Source organism: Perognathus longimembris, chromosome 3, assembly GCF_023159225.1.
Source record: "Perognathus longimembris pacificus isolate PPM17 chromosome 3, ASM2315922v1, whole genome shotgun sequence".
Taxonomy (NCBI): Eukaryota; Metazoa; Chordata; class Mammalia; order Rodentia; family Heteromyidae; genus Perognathus; species Perognathus longimembris.
Window position 1 is genome coordinate 42,497,843 of NC_063163.1, and position 12,067 is coordinate 42,509,909.

The following is a 12,067-nucleotide window of genomic DNA, read 5'->3' on the forward strand; positions in this document are numbered from 1 at the left end:
AACAGTTTCTTATCTCTGTAGATATTTGTGTCAGGTATGGCTCAAGCAAAACAAGTACATTTTATCATTTAGGTTTCATAATACTGTATGGCGCCATAGGATTCTTACACCTTTTCACAAATAGGATATTTTACATGGTGAGACAAATTCTTCTAGATTGTTCTCATTACATTCTGCTGCTTTGAGGTGTACTCCTTGCCTTTAGTATACTCACAGCATATTGACAAGTACTTTAGGAAAGTGTAACATGGGGCTGGGAATATGGCCTAGTGGTAAAGTCCTTGCTTTGTATACATGAAGCCCTGGGTTTGATTCCTCAGCACCACATGTATAGAAAAAGCCAGAAGTGGCGCTGTGGCTCAAGAGGCAGAGTGCAGGCCTTGAGCAAAAAGAAGCCAGGCACAGTGCTCAGGCCCTGACTTCAAGCCCTAGGACTAGCAACAAAAACAAAGTGTAACATGGTGTTTGATCAGATCCTCAGATTAAATAGTATTTGTTGTTCAGTTTGAAGTTCTGTTTAAAGACAGAGCCTCAAAAAGCACACTATCTAGCCTTACATTGTTCTTGGCTTCTACATCTGAAATTGGACTTTTCCCAGTGGCATCAAAAACAAATTTCTTAGGATTGAAAACCGGGTCAAGTTGGTGGCGCATGCTTTTAAAAAGCACAGTTACTTGAAAGGTAGAGAGAGTTACTTGAAAAAGGTAGAGGATTGTGGTTTGAAACAAGCTGTACATGATGGCACACACCTGTGGCCCCAGCCACTCTGGAGGCAGAAATAGGACTGTAGCTCAAGGTTGGCCTGGACAAAAGCATGAAACCCTACCTGAAAAACAAGTAAAAAACAAGGGTGTGGATCAAGTAGTAGAGAGCACTTGCCTAGCAAGGACAAAGCCCAGAGTGCAATCTACTTGCTTCAGCCACATTTGTTTTCTTGGTCTGATAAACCCATGCTGTTTTTGTGCATTGTTCATGTAGTTTTTCTATGAGATCTTATTTGTACAATATTATACAGAAAGGCTAAATATACTTTCTCCCTTAATGTTCTCCATCTTGTGTCTTGTTTTTATTAAATTCACTTCTAATTAATAACTCATTTTTCCCACACTGCTTGTATCTTAAAAATAAAATGAAGAGGGCTGGGGATATGGCCTAGTGGCAAGAGTGCCTGCCTCATATACATGAGGCCCTGGGTTCGATTCTCCAGCACCATATATACAGAAAATGGCCAGAAGTGGCGCTGTGGCTCAAGTGGCAGAGTGCTAGCCTTGAGCAAAAAGAAGCCAGGGACAGTGCTCAGGCCCTGAGTCCAAGCCCCAGGACTGGCCAAAATAAATAAATAAAATGAAGAAATATATTAGCCTGTCTCTTAGGGTAGAGCAGTATTGTTGTGGGCTATTTCTTGGTCAGTAGTCCTTTTGTTTTTGTTGTTGTTGGCTTTGGGGCTTGAACTCAGGGCTTGGGCACTGTCCCTGAACTCTTTTGCTCATGGCTAGCACTCTACCACTTTGAGCCACAACATCACTTCTAGTTCTCAAATGGTTAATTGGAGATAAGAGTCTCACAAAGACTTTTTCTGATCAGACTGGCATGAAACTGTGATCCTCAGATCTCAGCTTCCTGAGGAGCTCAGATTATAGGCATGAGGCACCCAGCACTCTGTCCTTTTTTATTTTTGTATTTTTAAGATTGTAATAGTGAAATGAACTCTGCTTTCCTATTTTCTGTTAGCTTCTTCTTGTAGATTATTAGAAATGGTTTTTGTTTTGTTTTGTTTTTGCCAGTCCTGGGCTTTGGACTCAGGGCCTGAGCACTGTCCCTGGCTTCTTTTTTTGCTCAAGGCTAGCACTGTGCCACTTGAGTCACAGCGCCACTTCTGGCCATTTTCTATATATGTGGTGCTGGGGAATTGAACCCAGGGCCTCATGTATACGGGGCAAGCACTCTTGCCACTAGGCCATATCCCCAGCCCCTAGAAATGGTTTTATACCTTGTATTACCTATTATCTACCTACATGTAGCAAGCTAAAATTTTTATAAATAACCTGACAGAGATACCCTGAATCTCTAATACACATGGCTTAACATCATGATACTGAAGGGGAAGTTGTGTTGTAACCTTTTCTGAGTTTTACTACTAGAAGATTTGTCAAAAGTTGTGTATAGAAAACAGAAGTGTGATTGCTTAAGGCACAGTAGGTAGAGTATTAAGAGTTGGCATAACTGAATACTTCATAAGGACGAGTATGCTCCAGTCAGTGGGGTGAGTCCTGGCACTGATCCTTAATTGTTCCTAGGTTGATTTTGATAAGAGTCTTAATTCCTTTGGTCTTTTTTTTTTTGGCCAGTCCTGGGCCTTGGACTCAGGGCCTGAGCACTGTCCCTGGCTTCTTTTTTGCTCAAGGCTAGCACTCTGCCACTTGAGCCACAGCGCCACTTCTGGCCGTTTTCTGTATATGTGGTGCTGGGGAATCGAACCCAGGGCCTCATGCATACGAGACAAGCTCTCTCGCCACTAGGCCATATCCCCAGCCCCTCCTTTGGTCTTTTATATCTACATTTATTAAAATGGTAATGCTTAAGTTTTTCCATCCTCAGATTCTGCTTGAAGATCCATGTTGACTGGCTGTCATTTTCATCCTTTAGGATCCAGATGACATTGTGCCTGTGGGACAGAGAAGAGCCTGGTGCTGGTGCATGTGCTTTGGGCTTGCATTCATGCTTGCAGGTGTCATTCTGGGAGGTGCATACCTGTACAAATACTTTGCACTTCAAGTAAGTAGGGAAAACTTTTTTTTTTTGCTTTTCCCATTGTGTGTATTAGAAAATTGTCCCTGACTTGTTCCAAGCTTGCATTTTCTGTGAGTAGCCTTTAGCCAGAGTGGTTCTGATTGAAGCGGTGCTTAACCTGATCATGTGTTTGCCACACCTGTTGGACACATAGCTAGTAAAATCAGAGTAACAGTACTTTCAGATGTTTCTGATTGCAATAATGATTTGGATTGTAGGATGATTTATTTCAAAATTAACATCCATTTTTCTTTCATAATTAGTAAATAGGAAGGTGTAGAGTTACTAATCACCAATTGAATAAATACATTAGCCATAAATGCTGTCATGTTGACCATTGAGAGCCAGTTTGCTCCACCCACACAGTAACCTTTTGCTCTTGGGACCAGAACACATTGTCAGCATGTTTCTGCATCTTCCAAGTCTCTGGTTTGTCTAAAGAACCATGTGATCACAACAATGATACTGAAGTAACTTAGGGTAAAAGTCGCTGGTAACAGTGTTTAGTAGTAATCCGTAGATTTTTCTCCCACTTAATTATGGTTTATCTGTTGTGTTATGTTTTTCCCAGTAATAATTCAGAAGGTTTATTTTTGTTTTTTTGTTTTTTTTTCTTTTTTGACAGTACTGGCATTTAATCTCAGGGCTCAAACCTACTGGGTAGATGCTTAAGTCATACCCCTTGGTTTTCAAGTGGAACTTACGGTTTTGCCTGTGGCCAGCTTCAGGCCACAGTCCTAACTATGTTGACTGCATAATGAAGATACCAAATATGGAATTTCATGCCTGGCTTGTTTGTTGAAGTGGGGTCTCATCAACCTCTTTTTTTTTTGCCCAGGTTGGCTTCAAACAACAGTTCTGTGGTTGCCTAGAATTACAGGCATGCATTTCCTAGCCCCATTTAAGAAATCTTGCAGGGGGCTGGGAATATGGCCTAGTGGCAAGAGTGTTTGCCTCCTACACATGAAGCTCTCGGTTCGATTCCCCAGCACCACATATATGGAAAACGGCCAGAAGGGGCGCTGTGGCTCAGGTGGCAGAGTGCTAGCCTTGAGCTGGAAGAAGCCAGGGATGGTGCTCAGACCCTGAGTCCAAGGCCCAGGACTGGCCAAAAAAAAAAAAAAAAAGAAAAATCTTGCAGGATAAATTTATTTTAAATCTTTTATAAATACTTAAAATGTTTTTTTTTTTTTTTTGGCCAGTTGTGGGCCTTGGACTCAGGGCCTGAGCACTGTCCCTGGCTTCTTCCCGCTCAAGGCTAGCACTCTGCCACTTGAGCCACAGCGCCGCTTCTGGCCGTTTTCTGTATATGTGGTGCTGGGGAATCGAACCTAGGGCCTCGTGTATCCGAGGCAGGCACTCTTGCCACTAGGCTATATCCCCAGCCCCCTTAAAATGTTTTAACATTTTAAACTTCAAAGAAACAGTTGACAACTACATTTATTTTAAAATTTAATTTTGATATATTCTTCCAGATTATGCTCATTTGTTATATCATTTATGATAGTGACAAACTGGTAGATATTACCAAAATACTAGGAAAAATGTCTTAAAATATTTTTTAGCAAGAAAAACTATTTGCTTTCCACTGTCCTCAAATAACATTTGGTGCCAAATTGTTATTAAAACTTCTCCTAGTTTTTATTGCATATATGTATATACTTTAAACCTGGAAAAATAAGACAGTGTTATAAAGATTAGCTATGATATCATCCACTTAATTGTGCTATAGTTTAAAGAAAAGTCAGATTTCAGAAAAAGTACCTGTCTTTGGAATTAAAAGGAAAAATCATCGAATAAGTGAATGGCATCAATTTTAAATGTGCTCCCTACTCGCTGGGTTCCCATGTCTCATGCCTGTAATCTTCACTATTCAGGAGGCTGAGATCTGAGGATAGAAGCCAAAGCCAGCTTGGGCAGGAAAAGCTGTGAGACTCTTATCTTCAGTTAATCACCAAAGAGGTAGAAGTAGAGCTGTGGCTCTAGTGGTCAAGTGCTAACCTTCAGCAGAAAAGCTCAGGGATGATGTCCAGGTCCTGTGTTCTAGCCCTAGGACCTGGCACAAAAAAAAGAAGAAAGAAAAAAAAAGTACATGTTTTTCCTAAAAAAAAAAAAAAAAAATACTATTTGATTCTGAATATGTTCTTTTGTGAACACAACGATGCCTACAGGTAGAAGTAGGCCCAGGTGTTTCTTTAGATTTGTCACCTGATGGATGATTGTCTTTGTCTACAACAGAAGTAAAGGGGAAATCAGCTGCTGTTCTCCTTCTTTTGAAGCCTTTTTTTTTTTTAAATAATACTTCAAAAACCTGGTCTTAAGGAGTGTGTTAAATCTATAATTAAGCTGTCTGACTTGTCATCTGAAAGTAAGAGTTTGCAATCTGAATGGTATTTAAGAGAAGTGGCAGCTTAAGTAATGCTTACATTTAAAAACCTGTCTCATGCTGAATTGCTGAGGTGTTTAAATTCTCTGTAGCCAGATGACGTGTACTACTGTGGAATAAAGTACATCAAGGATGATGTCAACTTAAATGAGCCTTCTGCTGCTGCCCCCGCTGCACGCTACCAGACCATTGAAGAAAACATTAAGATCTTTGAAGAAGACGAGGTTGAATTCATCAGTGTGCCTGTGCCAGAGTTTGCAGATAGTGATCCTGCCAACATCGTTCATGACTTTAACAAGGTAAGCCAAATATCCACAATTGTAAAAAGAATGCAGGTTCTTTAAGTATGTCTTTCGCAGTTTTGGAGTTCACTGTTTGCTAAATTATTCTATCTAGAGTTTAGATTTTACTTTAAGAAATTAAAAAAAAAAAAAGCAGACCCCTTACTGGCCTGGCCTTCCCGTGTCTTTCTTTCCCTTGCCTAGTTTGCTGGCAAATGATTGTATTTCTTACTTGTTCCCACATTTTCTTAGGTGGGAGGTCATTTTTGTGTCCATTCCTTTGTAGCATTTTCAGAAATAAATTTGTATGTTCAGAAGTTAATTTGTATCTTACTTGGCCTACATTTTCCCCCACATTATCAATGTTTTTTATGTAATGCAAAAGAGCAGATGCCTGGAGTTACTTGGCTCCAACATTTTGCCATGTTTATCTTTCTTCCTCATTTGACACTTTACCCTTAAATACTTAAGCTCTTATGTCTTAAGAGTAAAATATCCCCCTCCATAATCATAGCATCATCATCAGATTGATGATATATTAACCTGAAAATGAACCTGATACTGGCAGACACAATCTATTAGATTCTTATCTCCCATTTACCCACAAAAAGCCAGAAATGGAGCTGTGGCTCTAGAAATACAATAGCAGCCTCAGGCAAAAAAGCTAAGCAAAGAATACCAGGTCCTAAGTTCAAGCCCTAGTACCAGCATGCACATAAAAAAAGAACATGATAAAATAGTAATGCATATTTCAATTTCCTCAGTACTTTTATCTCGAAAGAGAATTCATTTCTTCATATCAGGGTTCTGAGATGCAGAAATTCACTGATTGCCTGTGGCTTTTATGTCATGATGAACACTCATATCAGTGAAGTTAGCTTTGCAAACTTTGTGCCTTTTAAATTCATCTATATTGAAATGTATACATTTATAAACCATTTATGAAAAAATAGATTCAAGATAATAAACCTTATTCCAAGTAAATGATAATAGCTAGCACTGAGAAATCCAAGTATTTGCTGACTTGGTCTAACTTAGGAAACATCAAAACAATCTTATAAGATGGTCTTTGTTTACTGAGCTTTCTTACCTGAAGTACAAGGGAGAAAAATTATGTCAGAGACTTTTTTTCTACCTCTCTAAAGATTGTCCTAACATTTCAGGTACATAGGAAAGAAGGTAATAATTACATAACAATGGTCAGACCTTGTAAGTGGGGGTTAATCAGCTAGCTCATCAGTATTTGAAGTTAATTTTAGCAGCTATAGTCATTCTTTTTTTTTTTTTTTTTTTTCCAGTCCTGGGCCTTGGATTTAGGGCCTTGGACTTAGGGCCTGAGCATCCCTGGCTTCTTTTTGTCACCTGAGCCACAGCACCACTTCTGGCCATTTTCTATATATGTGGTGCCGGGAAATTGAACCCAGGGCTTCATGTATATGAGGCAAGCATTCTTGCTACTAGGCCATATTCCCAGCCCTAGTCATTCTTTATTATAGAAAACTTGTTAAGAGTTTCACTTACTAGCAATAACTTTTACTCCTTCTACTTTTATGTGTATCCCACCAAATTCTTGATTTCTTAAAATGCAAGTGATTCCTGTATCCTAAAGCCAGCCTACTTTAATGTAGCAGTTATTCTTAAAAATCAAGGATATTAATTTAACTAAAATTGTCTTTTTCTTCTCAGAGACTCACTGCCTATCTAGATCTTAACCTGGATAAGTGCTATGTGATTCCTCTGAACACTTCCATTGTTATGCCACCCAGAAACCTGCTGGAGTTACTTATTAACATCAAGGTATAAAGTATTTCATATTTTCTTAGCTAGTGATACAGTTACAGACTCTTGGAATTCCCTGTTGAGAAGTTAGCCTTATTGGATGCCATCTTATGAGCATGTAATCAATCAAGAGTTTTGCAAAGAAGAACTAAGACAAGTAATTTTATTTCATTGATGCCTTATATTTTGAAATGAAAGTAGTTTATTGTGGGCAAGGAGGCACATATTTGTACTCCCAGCACTTGGAAGTGGAGGCAGAAAGATTGTGTATTTAAATCCACCTTGGGCTACATATGAAACCCTGTCTTTTAAAAAAAAAATGTGTATATATATATATATATATATATAATACCTGTATATGTATATATATACACACATATATATATATAAAATACCTGTAAGTAAACTTTGTAAAATTAAGTTTAATGGTTTCTAAAGGACCAGAGAGTATTATGATCCATGGCTTAATTCTAATGCCTTATCTAGGTCTGCAGAACCTTTTTTCTGCCAAGGGCCATTTGGATAACATCATTCATGAGCCATACAAAATTTACAAAATTATCATTACAGGAAGACAGCCTGAGGCAGCTGTTGATAAGCATACATATCTGTCCCATCCTTCACCAAAGGATTTTTGAGGACCTTTTATGACCAGCAGGCAGGCCAACTATTCCTCATCCCCGCATTCACTGTGTAAGCTAAAGGGAATGGTTCTGTTCCCCAAAAAGGCACATGCCTGTAGTATTAGCTACTTTGGAGGCTGAGACATGAGAATTATGAGAGCTCTGGAGTCTGAGCTCAGCTTATGAGAAGCTACCTCAAAAAAATCTAAACCAATATTTATAAAAACATGTCAATACCTATTATCTCTAAGAATTGTTTTTCCTGAGTGTTGAGTGTGTCTTTGCGATAGTCATGTAACATAAGACTTTCTAAATGTAGGCTGGAACCTATCTGCCTCAGTCCTATCTGATTCATGAGCACATGGTTATTACTGACCGCATTGAAAACATCGATCACCTGGGCTTCTTTATTTATCGACTGTGCCATGACAAGGAAACTTACAAACTGCAACGCAGAGAAACTATTAAAGGTAATGCTTGCTTGTTCAGTTTTAACTATGCTCCTTTTAAATTTTAAAATATATTTCCAAAACTACTATCACTGTTGCCTTAATTGAAATGGAAAAAAGAATACTCAGAACAGAAAGATATCAAGCTCAAACATCTATTGACTCTACCACCAAAGGGTTATAAATTTTTAAATTGGCAAATTATGGTGAGTTAAAACAGGAAGAAAATATCGCTTTAATGGCCATAGAAAGGCAGTCGTTTGGTTTTGTTTTTTCTATACATCTGATCTGGCAGCAAGTAGTATTGTGTATTTAAAGCAATATGTGTCCTGAAAGCTTGTATTTTCTATTTGTGCATATAGCCTGAAGCAGAGACCAGACAAATGGGAAAAAGGATTGTTCTTATACCTTCAATTCCCCTTTGGAAGGTCAGGTGTTAGTGAACCCAATACACTTATTGGTGATAGAGTTTCACAATTACTTTTCTCCAGTAACACTGGATGCTTTAAGTTCTCTCTAAAAGAGGACCAGTGAAAATGCCATACTAACAGGAAAGTTTATTTTGTCACTTTATTGTGTGGAACAATTGAGATGAAGCCTAGTCATTAATACTATTATGCTTGCTGTGAATGAGAAAATAAAATCACATCATGTCGCTGTGTATTTCAGACTTCATTTAAGCATCTTAATTTTAAATTCATTCTTTATATTGAGAAAGGCATTGAGATGCTGGTCTCTCACTTTCCTCTAGCCACCCTGGTTTGACTTTGTGTCCCTTCTGTGGCTCAGTCACTAAAAGTCTTTACTCTCCACTGCTTTCTTGAGACCAGATGTTCAGTTGTGCTCTCAGAGATCTGGATGTAAAGCAGGCAGCTTGCCTTTTGAGTCACTTTGAGGGTAATCACAGTCACCTTAGGAATTTGGGGTGAGGAATTCAGAGCATTGACACAACTGATGTAGCTTTTCCAAACCATTTGACCTAAGTCCTGTTACCTGAAAATCAGGATAACATAGTATGTTCCTACTTTTTGTAAAAAGAAAAAGAAAATATGTGACAGAACTGTGGAGAGTAAGGAATTATCATTCATATTCGCGGCAGTGTGATTTCTTTGGCCTGTCAGCCAAAGTGCTTCCCTAAGCTTTTTATTAGTGCTTTCAGTAATACTGTTCTCTTACATTAGGAGTCAATGGAAACTTGTTCCTTGATTTCTTACATTTAAAAGTTAGCTTGCGGGGCTGGGGATATGGCCTAGTGGCAAGAGCGCTTGCCTTGTGTACGTGAGGCCCTGGGTTCGATTCCTCAGCACCACATATACAGAAAATGGCCAGAAGTGGCGCTGTGGCTCAAGTGGCAGAGTACTAGCCTTGAGCAAAAAGAAGCCAGGGACAGTGCTCAGGCCCTGAGTCCAAGGCCCAGGACTGGCCAAAAAAAAAAAAAAAAAAAAAAAAAAAAAAAAAAAAAGTTAGCTTGCTTTTTTGTCTGTTTGTTTTTGTTTTTGCCAGTTCTTGGGCTTGAACTCAGGGCCTGGGCATTGACCCTGAGCTTCTTTTGCTCAAGGCTAGCACTCTACCACTTGAGCCACAGTGCCACTTCTGGCTTTTTCTATTTATGTGGTACTAAGGAATGGAACGCAGGGCTTCATGCATGCTAGGCAAGCACTCTACCACTAAGCCACATTCCCAGCCTTGGTTCATAGTTTTTAAAAAATTAAACTGAGAGGATGAAGGTTGCTCTTTTTAGTGTGCAGTTCTGAATACCCGGAGCTATACCCACAGTTCTTGTCATGATGGAGAGTGTTTCCAGTACTTTTCAATCTGGTAAATTTGTAAGCAGTCTGTAAGGTATTATTTTTATTGCTATAATCAGTGAAAATACCTAATACAGAAAATGAATTAAAAAATTATTTTTCCTAAAGGAGGGGCCAGTTACTCATGCCTGTAATTCTAGCTACTCAAGAGACTGAGATCTGAGGATTGCAGTTCAAAGCCATACTGGGTAGAAAAGTCCCTATCTCCAATTAACCCCCAAAAACCAGAAGTGGAGTTGTGGCTCTAGTTGAAGAGACCTAGGCTTGAGCAAAAAAAACTCAAGGACAGTGTTCAGGCCCTGAGTTCAAGTGCCAGGACCAGCATAAATACTTAGAGTCAATTTTTGTAGTATAAGCTAGACTAAGCTATAGAAATTCATAGAACATAAGAGTGAAATGCTTCCATTTAGGTAAATAATACCTGAGAGGATTTAATATGACTATTCATTACTAAAGAACCCCAAATTTAAAAACTTTTCTTTCCCAAACAGGTATTCAGAAACGAGAAGTCAGTGACTGTGTCACAATTCGGCACTTTGAAAACAAATTTGCTGTGGAAACTTTAATTTGCTCTTGAACAGTCAAGAAAGACACAGAGAGAAGTTTAATATCACAGCCTAACCCCACCCTTTGTATTTCGTGCAGTGATTTTTTTTTAAAAATCTTCTTTCATGTAAGTAGTAAACAGGGCTTCACCGTCTTTTCATCTCAATAAGTGAATTAAAACCATTACCTTAAAAAATTATTTCTTCTTTCTAAGTGTGGTGTCTTTTATATATGAATTAGTAAATGTATGAGGTCATAGATAAAGTATACTTTACCATAGAGCTTAGGTATTAGTAAGAATTATAATTACTTTAACTCAGTTATCTGGATTTTTATGTTTTCATTACACATTTCCAAGAGAGGAATTAGCAAGAATACTCATATGCATATATTAAAGTGGACCACAGTGACTTAACTTGTTGTTAGTTGCCCTGCTGTCTAGTTTTAGAGCATTTGAGCACACAGTTTAATTTTTCTTTAATTGAATCAGCAGTATTTTCAGTGTTGCATTTAACTATTTAGAGTATGATTTTTACCTTGATGTTTTAATACATAGGCATCTGCTGTAATGATATTTTAGAAAATGTTTGCAACTTAAGAAATAACTTGTGTTACTAATTTGTATAACCCATACCTGTGCAATAGAATATAAATATCACAAAGTTGTTTGACCACTGTGTGTTGTTTTTCCCATATAATAAAACCAAAGAATAATTTGGTTCTTCCTATCTTAAGAAATCCACGTGACAAAAGAAAGTATTTTTTAAAAATCATATTCTCTATACACAATGGGTAAAATCATAGATTATTTTAAATAAAAATCATAGATTATTTTAAATAAAAATAAGCCATTACTAACTAAACCAGATTTCTTTGTGGATACTATTAAAAGTTAAACATTTAAGACTCAACCTTGAATGCTGCTGCTTAATGTATAATAATGGTGGGATTATTTTTTTGTTTTGTTGTTGTTCAATGGAAAGGCTGTTATTGAAGCATAAAATACTGTGCTTTTCTAAGACTGTTCCCCTCACAAATGGAGTATTTTGAATTAAAGGAGTTTTTTTTTTTTTAAATGGAGTCTTATTAACTGGTTCAATCTCCTAAGTAACTGATACTGCAGGTACGTACCTTGATGCCTGGCAAGCTGTGGTGGTGATTTTTATATAAAGGTTGCCTTCTGTCTGAAATAATTCAGAAGTTACCACCATTAGCTAATCACCAGTAGGTGATTTTAGTACAAATTCCTGAGGAAACCATTTCAGTTCTGGCTTTAGGAGGTCATAGTGTTTTGTTGTGAGGCTTTTTTGTTGTTTTTTGTTTTTGCCAGTCCTGGGTCTTGAACTCAGGGCCTGGGCACTGTCCCTGAGCTTCTTTTTGCCCAAGGCTAGCGTTCTACCACTTG

At 38.1% G+C, this 12,067-nt stretch overlaps 1 protein-coding gene across 1 annotated transcript in view; it reads left to right on the forward strand.

Annotated features, from left to right (window-relative positions):
* The window catches only part of Itm2b (integral membrane protein 2B), a 28,749-nt gene extending 17,416 nt beyond the window's left edge, over positions 1–11,333 (forward strand). The window contains exons 2-6 of the mRNA XM_048341372.1: positions 2,647–2,775; positions 5,269–5,475; positions 7,144–7,254; positions 8,179–8,329; positions 10,608–11,333. Of these exons, the coding sequence (XP_048197329.1) occupies positions 2,647–2,775; positions 5,269–5,475; positions 7,144–7,254; positions 8,179–8,329; positions 10,608–10,693 (684 nt within the window). The 3' untranslated portion in view covers positions 10,694–11,333. The remainder of the gene's footprint in view (positions 1–2,646; positions 2,776–5,268; positions 5,476–7,143; positions 7,255–8,178; positions 8,330–10,607) is intronic.
* Positions 11,334–12,067: the final 734 nt, after the last annotated feature.